General features: G+C 47.5%; 1 protein-coding gene across 1 annotated transcript in view; it reads right to left on the bottom strand.

Moving 5' to 3' along the window:
• Nucleotides 1-13,158, bottom strand: part of GEM (GTP binding protein overexpressed in skeletal muscle) — a 61,732-nt gene extending 48,574 nt beyond the window's left edge. Inside the window, exons 1-2 of the mRNA XM_059723878.1 lie at nt 13,108-13,158; nt 8,807-8,962 (exon numbers count right to left, since the gene is read on the bottom strand). Coding sequence (XP_059579861.1) covers nt 8,807-8,962; nt 13,108-13,109 — 158 coding nt within the window. The 5' untranslated portion in view covers nt 13,110-13,158. The remainder of the gene's footprint in view (nt 1-8,806; nt 8,963-13,107) is intronic.
• Between the last annotated feature and the right edge of the window lie 275 nt (nt 13,159-13,433).

The raw sequence follows: 13,433 nt of genomic DNA, 5'->3' as shown, positions 1-13,433 counted from the left end.
GTGTCAAGCGCCTCCAGTTTGGAATTTCTGGGGCATCAGGAATTTTCCAGTGGTTCATGGAGAAAATGCTAGCAGGAATTCCTGGGATTGTACTTTGTTGATGTGTTGATCATGGGGCCGTCTAGAGAGAAACTCACTGAGAGACTCAGAGAAGTTTTATAGAGATTCGATAAAGCAGGTATCAGAGTAAAAGGAGAGAACTGTCAACTGGGAGTTTCCAGTATCAACTTTAGAATATCAAATTGATGCTTGTGGCATTCACCCAGTTGAAGACAAGGTAAAAGCAATACATGATGCCCCTATACCAAAATGCAGACAGAATCTTCAAGCATTCTTAGGACTTCTCAATTTTTACTATATCTTCTTGAAAAACAAAGCCAGCATAGCAGAGCCCCTTCATCACTTACTGGATAAAGGAGCTCAGTGGAAGTGGACTTGCCAGCACAACAAAGCCTTCCAGGGCATCAAGAAGTTGCTGACATCAGACTCTGTCCTTGTTCACTATGATGAGCAGAAGCCACTGTCCATTACTTGTGATGCCTTGCTGTTTGGTGTTGGCACTGTCCTCAGTCACACATTGCCTGATGGCATGGACACACCTGTTGCTTTTTACTCAAGAACAATGACTTCAACAGAGAAGAATTACACACAGATTGATAAAGAAGCATTGGCAATCATTGCAGGATGTGGCAGGGCACTGTTGGTGCCTGCCACTTTAAGAGCTGAGCCAAGCAGCCAGTAGGTGGTTGATTGTGGCAGCCATTTTAGATCTCTGACTGCCTATATAAACAGAGCAGTTTGCTACTGGCAGGCCAGGCAGTAACATTGCATAGTTGCAAGCAACATCCTGAGGGTAAGGGCAGGAGGTATAAGGGATGGCTAGGAGGCTCCTGGTCCTGGTCCTGGGCATGACCTAAAGCCGCACCCTGCTGGGAGTGGGTGGCCTGGTGGGGCTCTCAGTGGTGCAGGAGCCCCCAGGGAATGCCAGGCCAGTTACCACCCTGGTGAAAGGTGGGTAGGGGTGCCTTAACCCCAGGCCTCACCTTTGGATGGGTCACTTATTATTGGAGGTAGTTGGGAGCCAGGCATGGCTGTGGCCACCTGAGCCCTGTGGTGTGCAAGACCCTGAGGAGAGGTAGTTGGGGGCCAGGCATGGCTACGGCCATCTGAGCCCACTGAGGAGGGAAGCCCTGTGGCCCCAGTGAGGGGGCGGAGATGAGGAGCCCCAGCAAGGGGGGTGGAAACCAGAGGGCCAGGAGCCCAATACGTATGAGTGTCCAATGTAGGGCTTTCACCCAAAGCCCAGCCCCTATCTGGGGCAGATGCTTGCATCTATTGTTCTATATTTTAGTCAGTCTCTAGTGCTCATCACCTTGTCTGAGTGGAGTTTTTTTCTCCTTCTTTCTCACTCTGTCTTCTACACTGAGACATAGATTCATAGATGTAGGGTTGGAGGGGACCTGAGCAGATCATCAAGTCTGACCCCCTTCCCTGGGCAGGAATCAATACTGAGCTCACATGACCCCCACTAAGTTAAGCTCATATGACCCCAGCTAAGTAATTATCAAGCCTCCTTTTAAAGACCCCTAAGGTAAGAGCCAGCACCACCTCCCTTAGAAGCTGGTTCCAGATCCTGGCTGCCCTGACTGAAGTAGTGCCTCCTGATGCCTAGCCTGAACCTACTCTCAATCAACTTGTGGCTGTTATTCCTTGTTACTCCAGGAGGCGCTTGGAGGAACAGGGTCTGGCCCATTCCCCTCTGGTAAGTTTATAGATGGCCACTAGATCCCCTCTCAGCCTTCTCTTGTGAAGGCTGAACAGGTCCAGATCCCTTAGCCTCTCCTTGCAGGGCCTGCCCTGCTACCCCCTGATCATGCGAGTGGCCCTCCTCTGGACCCTCTCAATGCTGGCCTCATCCCTCCTGCAGTGCGGCACCCAGAACTGGACACAGTACTCCAGCTATGGCCTGACCAGTGTCACAAAGAGGGAGAGGATCACCTCTTTGGACCTGCTCGTGATGCATCTGTGGATGCATGACAAGGTAAGGTTGGCCTTGCTGACCGTGTCCTCACATTGTCGGCCCATGTTCATTTTAGAATCAATAATGACTCCAAGATCTCTTTCTGCCTCTTGTGCTTTTGAGAAGGGAGTTCCCCAGCCTGTAGGTTCTTTCTGCCCAAGTGCAGTACCCTGCACTTGTCTGTATTGAATCCCATCTTATTCGCATTCGCCCACCCCTATAACCTGTCCAGGTCCAGTTGTATCCTCTCCCTACCTTTTAGCGTGCCCACCTCACCCCAGATCTTGGTGTTGTCAGCAAATTTGAACAGGGTACTTTTCACCCCCTTGTCCAAGTTGCTGATAAAGAAATTGAACAGTACGGGTCTGAGGACCAAACCCTGGAGGACTCCACTGCCCACCTCCCTCCAGGTTGAATATGACCCATCCACCACCACTCTCTGGGTGCAGCCCCCTAGCCAATTTGTGACCCATCTGACTGTGTAGGTATCAATGCCACAGTTGCCTAGCTTTTTCATGAGAATGGGGTGGGAGACTGTGTCAAAGGCCTTCCTGAAGTCCAGAAAGACTACATCCACTGAGACACCTGCATTCAATAGTTTTGTGACCTGATCATAAAAGGCTATCAGGTTGGTCTGACAGGACCTGCCCTTAATGAACCCATGCTGGTTGCCCTTGAGCATCCTCCCCCCCTGCTGGTCCCTCCCAGATGTGCTCCTGGATAATTTTTTCAAAGAGCTTTCCCAGGACTAAAGTAAAACTAATGGGCCTAAAGTTGCCTGGCTCCTCCCTCCTCCCTTTTTTTGAAAATGGGGACCACATTGGTTTGATTGTGCTACTCCTCCTCCAGTGGAAGTCCTCATGTTGGAATCTATGCCAGAAGCCCTTCTTCAGGCTGATCAGATAGCAAAAGACCCTATCCTTGCCCATGTCCTCAGCTGGGTGTGGAGGGGCTGGCCTGCAGACAAATTGGCTGAGGTATTCAGGCCACTTTCATCACATCGGCATAAGCTGTCTGCACACAAGGGTTGCCTCTTGTGGGGAACTCATGTCATAATTCCAGAAGCAGGATGACAAATTGTTGGCTACAAATGTTCAACTTGGGATCGTTAAAATTCTGGTTTATTAGGAGGATTGAAACACTATAATGAAGTCAAATCATAAACCTTGGGGCAGGTCCCCACACACACATGCACGCACACAGTAGTGAGCTACAAGAGTCAGGTATACCTATCCCACAGGCACTGGAGTCTGCCGTTGATGGCCAGTAGAGGCTTCTTTCAGCGTGGTGTTATCCTCCAGAAGGGGGTCGCTGGCTGGTCCTTCTGGCTGGACAGGTCGGGTGCTGGTCAAGTTAGAGATCAAGAAGGTGCCACTGAGGGTCAATTTTCACTGTGTTTTATCTGTCCTTGGCAGACTTTGGTGACTCCCCAACTTTCAGGTTTGTCCAATCCAGGGGTCGTTGACCCTCATGGGACTTCCCCCTCGGTGGCTATTGGATGGCATCTGTCAGCCCCGGGGGTCGTCTGCATGTACGTGCAGGTTTGGGAGTCCATTGATGAATTTTGAATAGGGCTCTGGGAGCAGTCGATCTGGAGATATTCAGCCCAAAAGTTGGTCCCCGGCATTGATTAACTCAGACTAGGGGCTTCTAGCCCTTGAACAGTAAAGTTTAGAGAATTCCCGGTTGCTACATTGTCTCCTATTGATTTCTTCCATTGGTTGATCTACCGTTTCCCTAGGTGTTAATTGCTGTCTGCTACTGTGTTATGCATTCAATCACTGATTCACTCGCTCTTTCAGGGGCCCGCCTGATACAGGGAAGCAGCAGTTTAATCCCTGCCCTTGTTAACATTGTTACAATGTATAACTTACTTCTGAAACTAAACACATTTAGTTAAAAGGTGAGGAGTATAAAATATAAGCTACAAGAGTAATGCCATGGCACACAAATAGATAAAAATACCAAAATACAAGGGGAGATACAAAAAGCACACATACAAACTTTAAACACAATTCCTTATCTTAAAGTGAAAGTAAGAGGAAGGAAGAAAAGGTAGAAGAGGAAAAACATATCCAAGGAGGGGAGAGCAACTGCAGGCAAGAGGAAAAGGGGGCTTTCTGCTACAAAATCATACTGACAACGCTGCACGCAGCACACCCAGGCATTGTGAGGATGAAAGCGCTGACTAGAGGTTATGTATGGTGGCCAGGTACGGACAATGACATAGAAAAGGTTGTGAGGGAGTGCAGCATTTGTCAACCAACCCATCATAATCCACCAAAGGCACCAGTATTCCCTTGGGAAATGACAAAGGAACCCTGGTCATGCATCCACATTGATTTTGCTGGACCTTTTCAAGGTAAGAACTTCTTAATTGTTGTTGACATACTCAAAATGGCTTGAAGTGATTACTGTCTCAACTCTTACATCAACTGACACTATAACAGCTCTCAGTCAGCTGTTTGCAACCCATGGGGTGGCCCAACACTATCGTTTCTGATAATGGCAGTGCATTCACCTTAGCAGTTCCAAGATTTTGCCAGCTGTAATGTCGTTTGAACTGTTACCATTGCACCTCGCAGGCCACAGGCCAATGGGCAAGCTGAGTGAATGGTGCAGACTACAAAAGGTGCACTGAAAAGGACTGTTGTAGGAGACTGGCCTACCAGATTTCCGTTTGCTCAACATTTAATTCCTTGCCCTACCATAGGGTCCAGCCCATCAGAGCTTCTTATGGTTTGTCATCTCAAGACATGCCTTGACTGTGTTAAGCCAGACCTTGTGAGAGACATGCAGTTTAGGGAAGAAAAGGAGTTGGACTCTGCATTAGCATCTGATACCTTATGTCTTTTCATTTCACAAGAGACCTGTGTTTGCTTGGAACTACAGGACTGGACCACAGTGGGTTCAATATAAAATTGTAAGTGCCACAGGACCCATATCATATACAGACTGATAACAGACAAGCTTGGAGACATCATGTGGACCAGCTGTGCGGGTGTTCTCCTACTGATAACCCTACGCCTGGGTTCAGTTTGCTTGTGACCATTTTGCAGCACTGGGGACTCCATTGTCTCTGGTGTGAGAAGCCAAAGGCATTCTTGGTGCCTCTCTCTCCACAGGATGGGACTAGGTCAAGTTGGAAGCAGAGCAAGTATAAGTTCTGCATACCTAGACTGAAAGCCATTGTTAAGATTCATCCTGGATATGATTCCAGAGAATTAAATAATAAATAACTGTTAGTTCAACCAAGGAGTGTCCAGGGTGTTGTTGCTGAACTCGCAACATATTAGGGAGCTGGCCCTTTGCTGACACTCGTTTTGAGCATTAGGTTTGCTAAACTAGGAGCAAGACTGCTTTTAGCACCAGCAGAGGGAAATGTGACTATGCATATGTCAACACTGAAGACTGCTTGTGGTGTAGAGATACCCAGGCTAGCTGAAAACAAGATGGCTCAGGTAGTGGAAACAATCTAACTATAGCAGTCCATCTAGCAGGAGGCAAGGTAAATTATCCCACGTGGAACTTTGTGCTACCACAGTTAGACTCCTACCTGTATCAGAGCCAGCCAGCTAATGCCAGCCCAGACTTGTCTTCTCTATGCTGTAGTCTAACATGGAGACTCACTGTAAGCCTTCGTGGTGCAAGCGCTCTGCATGTACAACTCATCCTGAAGCAGCGGGAGAGAACATTGTATTGCACGGTGAAGTGACAAAATTCCAGAGTCCCTGGAAGGGTCAAACCTCAGGTCTTGGGATCATGTAAAGGACAAGAGACAGGCGAAATAACAAACTGCTGCTTTGACCCAGGGCACTTTCTTATTGGCCCAGCCAATCAGCACACCTGTTATTCATTATGAAGCACATTTCAAATTCTGTGAAACAGAGCAGTAAGAACAAAGAGCCACATGTTCCTTTTTCTGTGCAAATCATGCAGGGAGTAGCAAACTAAGACAAGCCATTATCTGTCTGCCCCACTTCACAGGACTAATAGAGGGTTTGAAGTGGGTAGCACTTAAAAAGGATGGGGCTGAGTAAGGATCTGCAGAGGGGCATCCCCACAGATCCCCTGCACTCCTTTATGGGCTCTCATCCTGTGACAGAATGGACAGGATCTGTAGCTATGCTGCTGCTGTCAGCCATGCCTGGCTGTGCTCTGTGACTACATAATGAGATTTATGGCTTATGTGAGGGAAACAGTATTTCCACTGCAGCATTTTCTTTAGCCTGACTTCACTCCAGAAGAAGCATGATGGCTCAGTGCACTTCTCAGTCTTCTCCGTCTGCTGCTGCCCCTCCTTGCTTCTTTTTTTTTTCTCCGTGTCCCATTCTGTGCTGAGCAAATTTTGCTGGGTGGGAAGGTAGAAGCCTATGCTTCTTCCCCACTCCCTCTCTCACATGGTATGGCTTTTCCCCAAGGATTTGCTCCTCTCAGTATCACACCATAGTAGGGCATTTGGGACACAATTCTAGACAAATCAATGACAGTTTTTTGTTAATATGTATTCATTAAAGCCAGTCTCAAGGCCAATTTTTGCAAGTGCTGAAATAGCCTTTCCCCAGTCCCATTAGCAATAAAACAATGTTCAGAAGGGCCCATTGGTGATGACTGTGGCAGCAATTGCTGCCTGCTCTCCTGAGGAATTCTTTTGACTTGAAGAGCAGTCTGGGCCCTGAGACTAGATCTAAGTTTCTTGAGGGGCTGAAAGGTTCCTACATGCACTGAAAATTAAGGGAGCACAAGAGTAATGTGTCGCCACTTTTCTCCTGCTGAGAACAACCTGCCAGACCCAAGGAGTTAGACTTGAGCTAGATTCACTGAAAGACTGAGGCACTGCAGCATCTAACATGTAGGTTCTCTGTGCTTAGTGCCTAGGCTCCCTACACAATGTCTGCAGAGAATTTGGCTCCATGGATTTGGCAACAGCCGGTACAATGAGCTGTAAGGGCAAGTCTTAAAGGTGCCTAACCTCGGCTGCAGAGAGGTGCTTGCCTCCAGTTGCGATACATAGTTGTGAACCCTGTAAGCTACCCTTTGTGTGATACCTTCTTATTTTTACTGAACAGTCCTGGGGTTGGATAACTTTGTGGGAGACAAAAGTTCAACTTTTTTCTGATTGATGCGACTTGAACCTGTCTCCTCAAGTGAAGGTTATAAGGATTCCTGGCTATAAAGTACTCCATTATGAATGTTTTCTATTGTGAAGCTTTCATAGGAGTGAGCAAAGAGTGATGCTAAGGTCTCCCTCCATTCTATCTGAATGCTCTTGCTACAGAGCTAGTCATGCTTACTTGCTCCCCCTGTGTTTCTCTAGATACTTATTTATTCCATGCAAAGTGGAACTACTTTAACAGTAGGGACTGAGAACACCTTGACCTCAACTACCATAAAGCATAGTGGCTAGAGGTAGGAAAGCTAGGCTTAAATCCCTTCAAACAGAGGACAGGGTTGAACCTGGGATCTCCTGGGTGACTGCTCTGTTGAGTAAGGGTGGGCTGCTCCATTCGGGGTTTTGGATACAACCCAATTTGGAGGGAGGTATTCTGTGAAAGCCTAAAGGACTGAATCCCATAGGTGAGACAAGAGACCACAGTTCGTTTGTGGATTGATCTCAACAGGGCTTTGGTGCTCAGCTGCTTGGCATGGTCAGGTGTTAAGGCACTTCTGGGCATTCCCAAAAGCAGGGAGTTAGTGCCTAGGAAACTTACCTGATGAAAATGTAACTGTCTGGCATCTTTAGCATTTCTACTACACTTCCAAGTATCAAAAGTTTTGACTAAAGTTTCTACAGAGACAGCTAGGCAGAAGTGAGTTGCCTACATTTCAGCATTCACTAAAATGTGTAATGAAATCTTATTTTGTTTACAGATGAGTTGTTCAATAAATCTGCTTCCCAATATGTACATCTCTGATTTTGATATAGAAAAATGGAAACTGCACCACATTTATACACAGAAGCTCATTCCACACAATGTGCTTAGGGTCATTTATCAGTTTCATTTAAAGTTTAGTGTAAAGTGGTACAGATATGGTTGGGAGTACTCCTGGTCCATGACGAGGGTTCCTATTTGTATCAGTAATAAATACACATAATACTCTGTCTCTGTTTCATCCTTACATTATTGTTTGCATCTCACTTTACTAACTCTCCCTGAAATCTGAATTACCCACACTGCCACATGAACACTTCTTTGCAATCTGGTTAAATCTGCATCTGTGCATTGAATCATCACTGAAATATGGAACAGTACTGTAAGCTGCTGCTGCCACCCTCAGGTCACCCTTGCTAAAGACGTTCTCCTTCAGTTCAGAAGAGTTTTATTTGGTAAGCAAAAGTTTGCAGGCCCAGAGTTGATGGACAGAAAGACAAGATGACATACTAGCAGGGAGGCATAGTTTGCCACAGATAATTTAATATTTTTAATATCTTCTTTATGATACCCATCCCACCCAGTTGCACACACTTTTCTTTTTCAGAACTAAAGCCGCAGTAAAGGTAAAGAGAAAATCTTTTTTTTTTCATGCAATATAGCATCTTACACTCTTTTAAACAAGCACTTTGATCTCAGCTATGCCACTGCATAATGTGATTGCATCAAATCATGCAAGCTGAGAGGGGAAGGTCTTCATAAGCTCTAGATGAAAGTCTGCCAGAAAAACTCCTAAGTGCTGCAAGCTTCAATGATGTTAATTCTCTCTGAAGTCAATTGTCAGCCAGTATTCCCCAGCAAGCACTAGAGGTGATGTACTGTAGGAGATGCTACCACATGGGTGAGTTCTTACCTGTTAACTGGTGTTCTGCAGTGTAATTTGTAACTGGTGAGCTGATCTGCCCATTCCTCAACTGGTACATAGCAGCCATAGCTGATCCCAAAGTGGGAAGATTTCTGCTCCTTCTGCTTTCTTGCTTTGGGTGTGACCTTTAGACCTTGAGTTCTCCTGAGAAGGAAAAGAAGATACTCACTTTCATGGAGTCCCCACCTGGTGGCCTGCTCCAGCACAGATACAGAACTGAACTAAATGTATTTGAGGGAAAGTCCAATGTGAGCCATGTAAGCTACAAAGGTGACTGCTGATGTGGGGTCTGTCACAGTTTGTCCCTGGTCCTCCTCGGCACACAGGTTTACATTGCAACAAAGAAGTGTAAAGAACAGATGTTTTTGTAAGATTGTTGGGCTGAGGCCATTGTCTACAGTATCCCTGGGGACCATATTTCCCTTTAACAAGATGAAAGGTCTGTTGGACCCAGGGATCTTCTGAGCTGTTAGGGAATGAAAGGCCTAGCAAAATTAGTTGTTTGTGAAGGTTGTACAGGTTTCCCTCGATTTATGCTATATATGTGTTCCCAGAGAACAGCACATAAATCGAATTTGCATAAAGCAAACCCACTTTACAAAGTAACAAATGAGGATAGGTTCCCATAGTGGTGAGGGTGTTGCCCTGTGGGGTCAGGACAACTCTCAAGATCTCAATATTGCACTGTTAGACAGAAAGGTGTGTCACAGTTGCACATATACAAACACACAAATCAATTAGGTGCATACACACACACACACATACACTCAGGCACATACACATCCAAACCAGTCTAGGCACATGCATACCTATCACCAATTCAAGCACATACACTATACACCCCAAAAGTTGGACAAAAATCAATTGTCCATACCCGCACACTCAGTACACATACACAGATCACTAATTTGTATATTATGCACACAATGACATATATATACACATTCACCAGTTCACACATACAACCCACATACACACAGGTAAGTTCCTAACTTGGATGAGACAGTGTGTATGTGTGTGCTTGGGGTACCTGGGATACTTGGGGGAAGGTTAAGGTGAGAAAGAGGGTTAAAGTATGGGGAGTGAAAGTTGCCAGAACTGGGATTAGAACCGGTGGACTAGAAAGAAGCTGGCTGAGGAACTGAGGCTTGGGGTTACTTAAGATCAAGTAGCCCCAGGGTTACTTGAGGTCACTGGTGCATAGGGAAAAAAGCCTGATGGCAAGGAGGAGACAGCCAGGAAAGAAACTGAGGCAGAAACCTGGGAGCTCAGGGGAAAAGGCAGTGGGGATAAGACAGTGGCAAAGAAACAGGGGGTTTGGAGGCAGAGAGGAGCTCAGGACAGGTGCTGGAGGTGGCAGTGAGCCAGAAGCAGAAGAGGGAGAAATGAGACAGAAGTTAGAGGGGCGAGGAACAGCGATTGGAGCAGGACTGGACTGCAGTAAAGCAAACCCAACTCAGGGGTCCGAATAAAAGTTTTATTAAACAGACAACACACAACACAGCCCCATGAAGTTATTGGTGCACACACACACATGAGCACTCACAATGGCAGCAGGAGAAAGAGACTCAGTGGAAGGGTTGGAGTCCAGGTAGGGAAGAGAAACAGAGTCCAAGTCCTTGGTTGAAGAGGGGGTGGAAGGTGATAGCTACCTATCCAGGCTGGAAAGGGGTCCTTGATCAGTAGGTATTGTCCAGACAGGGGTCGCCGGCAGGGCCTCTGGGTGGATAGATGGTGTGGCATGGTGCTGGTCCAGATGGAGAGGGCATCCCAAGGAGTCAGTCTTCACTACCCCTTTTATGGGGCAGACTACCCCTGATCTTCTATGGGGAGGGCCTGTCCAGGCAAGGTCAGTCTTGTTCCAGTGAGTTCCAGGTGTTCTTACTGAGCATGTGCAGCCTGGCACAATGGTGGGTTGCCTCATCTTTTGTTTCTTGAATGCTGAGGGTGTTTCCAAGGGCTGGGTCCTTGGTCCAGGTATTGGTGTTGATGATTTGGTCATTCAGAGGGAGCTATTTTTAGACCTACTGCCATTGTCTCTCAAACACCCTCATTCATCCCCCATTCATTCAGAAACCAAGTTACATAGGAGGAGTAGGTATGAGTCATAGGTCAGGGGACACCAGATGGAAACTTGACATGGCTTATGCTAACTTACGTATGTAGGCCTAAAACAGTAATTACACAATATAAAAGCAGTAAAGAAAAAAATCAATACGGACATAATAATTATCACTTATAAAACAGTGGATACCTATATCAAAATAGCAGGGCACTTATTTGCGAAGAGGGGAGAGAAAAATAAAACTTAATACCTAAAATAAAATGTTAAAGTGTATCCTACACCTTAGCTTACTTATACTTATCTATAGGGAATAGAGAGGGAGAAAAAAAGTCAGAAATGGTTGGGGAAGGGGAGGGAATGCATTTTAAAATAAATTTAAAAAAAGAAAAACTGGGGGTTTTGCTACAAGGGAGGGAAGGAGGACTAGGGAAGGGACGGAGGGAGGGGTGCTGCTCCCGGGGCTGCACAAGGCAGCAAAGCAGAAGGAACAGAGCGGCACTCACCCCAGCCCCACATGCAGTGGCCCCAGGAGCAGCCGGCACCGGCTGCTGCAGCTGCTAGGCTGCACCATGCTCTGCCTGTCCCCACTCACCTCTGCTCCTGGCCTGTGCTGTGCCCTGGTACAGGCAGTTGGTCAGGGCCACTGCAGCCAAGGCTGGGGTGAGTGCTGCGCCCCGCACCACCCGGGGCTCTGCTTGTCCACACTCACACCGGCCCGTGCTGGAGTAGCCCCAGGAGTGGTCGACACCAGCTGCCTGCACCAGGACACGGCACAGCCCAGGAGCTGGGGTGAGCCCAGGTGCAGGGGGACAGGCAGAGCATGGTGCAGCCCAGTGGGTACAGGCCACTGGCACCGGCTGCTCCCGGGGCCGCTGCAGGTGGGGCTGGGATGAGTGGGGCCACGACCCTTTCCCCTCCCCCCACAGACTTACCTGCTTGGGCGGGAGGGCATCTATGCTGATTGCATAAGAACCTTGCATATAATGAATTATGGGTCTAAATATGCTCATCGCATAACAGCAAATTCGCATCTAAAGAATCTGCATAAATTCAGGGAAACCTGTATAGCTTTTCAGGGGCACCCAGGGAACGAGGAAAAAGTTTGGATCCTCGCCTAGAAAGGGATTTAATTGCTGGCTAAACAGGGAGAATGTTGTGGATTCTGTGATCTGCCCAGAAGCTATAGGCAATTCTTTGTTGGGGGGGGAGAGTGTGCATAATTTCCTAGGGTTTAAAAAAGCATGCTGAAAAGAAAGAAATTCCATTACGTAGTATCATATTGATGGTCACACAACCTATCCTCAGCGCTGTAAGTGCCAACTCTACCACACAGACCTTTGTCACTCGAGTAAGCAGAGTATTGAAATGGAGAATTGAAAGCAGTATTATATTAGGCTGACATCCTATGCTTATCAGCCTGGGGGAGAGGGGGGAGACAATTTGTCTGTGTTTTTCAGAGATGTTACAGACAGCAAAGAACTGATGAGAGTCCATGATGAGCTCTTAGGCTCAATTCCAGGATGTGGTGGGTATGACCATAACCATCTCTTCATGCTTGAACTATTTTTGCCTCTTCCCCTAGAACTTGTCCCTGTCCTCTCTTACGCACTCCTTGCTTATCCAGTTCTGGTGTCCTGTCCTTTCTTCATGCCTCTCATCCCAGTCATTTCTCTTTGTCCAGACAATCTCAGTTTCCATAACTAACCTGCAGGGTAGCCTGTCCTATCCTAAGGAACCTGCGGTCGCAGGGGGCCCCGCATCCAAGGGACCATGCCCCACTTGCCCTCCACAGCCTCTACCATGTTTAAAGGGCTGAGCAGGGGAGGCGTTCCTGGCTCTGCTCCCGCCCCAACCCCAGGGAGGGAACCCAGGCGTCCCCAGCACATGCTGCCCGCACATCGCCCCCCACCCTGCAGCACAGCCCACACACACGCAGCCCATCCCCGACTGGATCAGGGGATCACGGGACCCCAAAACTATATCTTGTACAGGGCCCAAAAATTGTGGGCTGTCCCTGCTTCCTGTCCCAGACTCTTCTCCGCTCCCAGCCAGCCTCTTTGCCCAGACATATCCCAGCTTACCCTCCCTCTCATCTTTCAGTTTCCTTGCCAGACCAGTTCCAGTCTCTTCACTTCTGCTCCATCAAACTTTCTTGCCCCACCAGCTTCCTTATCCTATATACTCCTTTTTTTTCCTCGTCTCCTCTCATACCTTTCTCTCTTACATTTGAATCAGACAGGTTCCATCTCCATGCTGCACTGATGATAGCTGGGGGTGTCTGAGAGTGCAGGGATGGCAGGCTCCTGTGGACCCCCCTCCCTGTCTCAGCTCAGAGCACCTAGGAACAGGAATTACAGGAAGAGTCCTTCCAAGCCTAGCACAGCCCTGAGCTACAGCATGATCTATGGGCTGGCGGTTTCACAATCCTGCTTTATGCAGAAGTTGGGAGGGGATGGAATATGCTCAGTTTGGCAAATGCAAGCAGTTATTTCATAGATTTCATAGACATTAGGGCTGGAAGGGACCTCAGAAGATCATCGAGTCCAGCCC

This window comes from Alligator mississippiensis, chromosome 3 (genome assembly GCF_030867095.1).
Source record: "Alligator mississippiensis isolate rAllMis1 chromosome 3, rAllMis1, whole genome shotgun sequence".
NCBI lineage: Eukaryota > Metazoa > Chordata > Crocodylia > Alligatoridae > Alligator > Alligator mississippiensis.
This window is presented reverse-complemented; position numbering and strand designations above follow the sequence as displayed.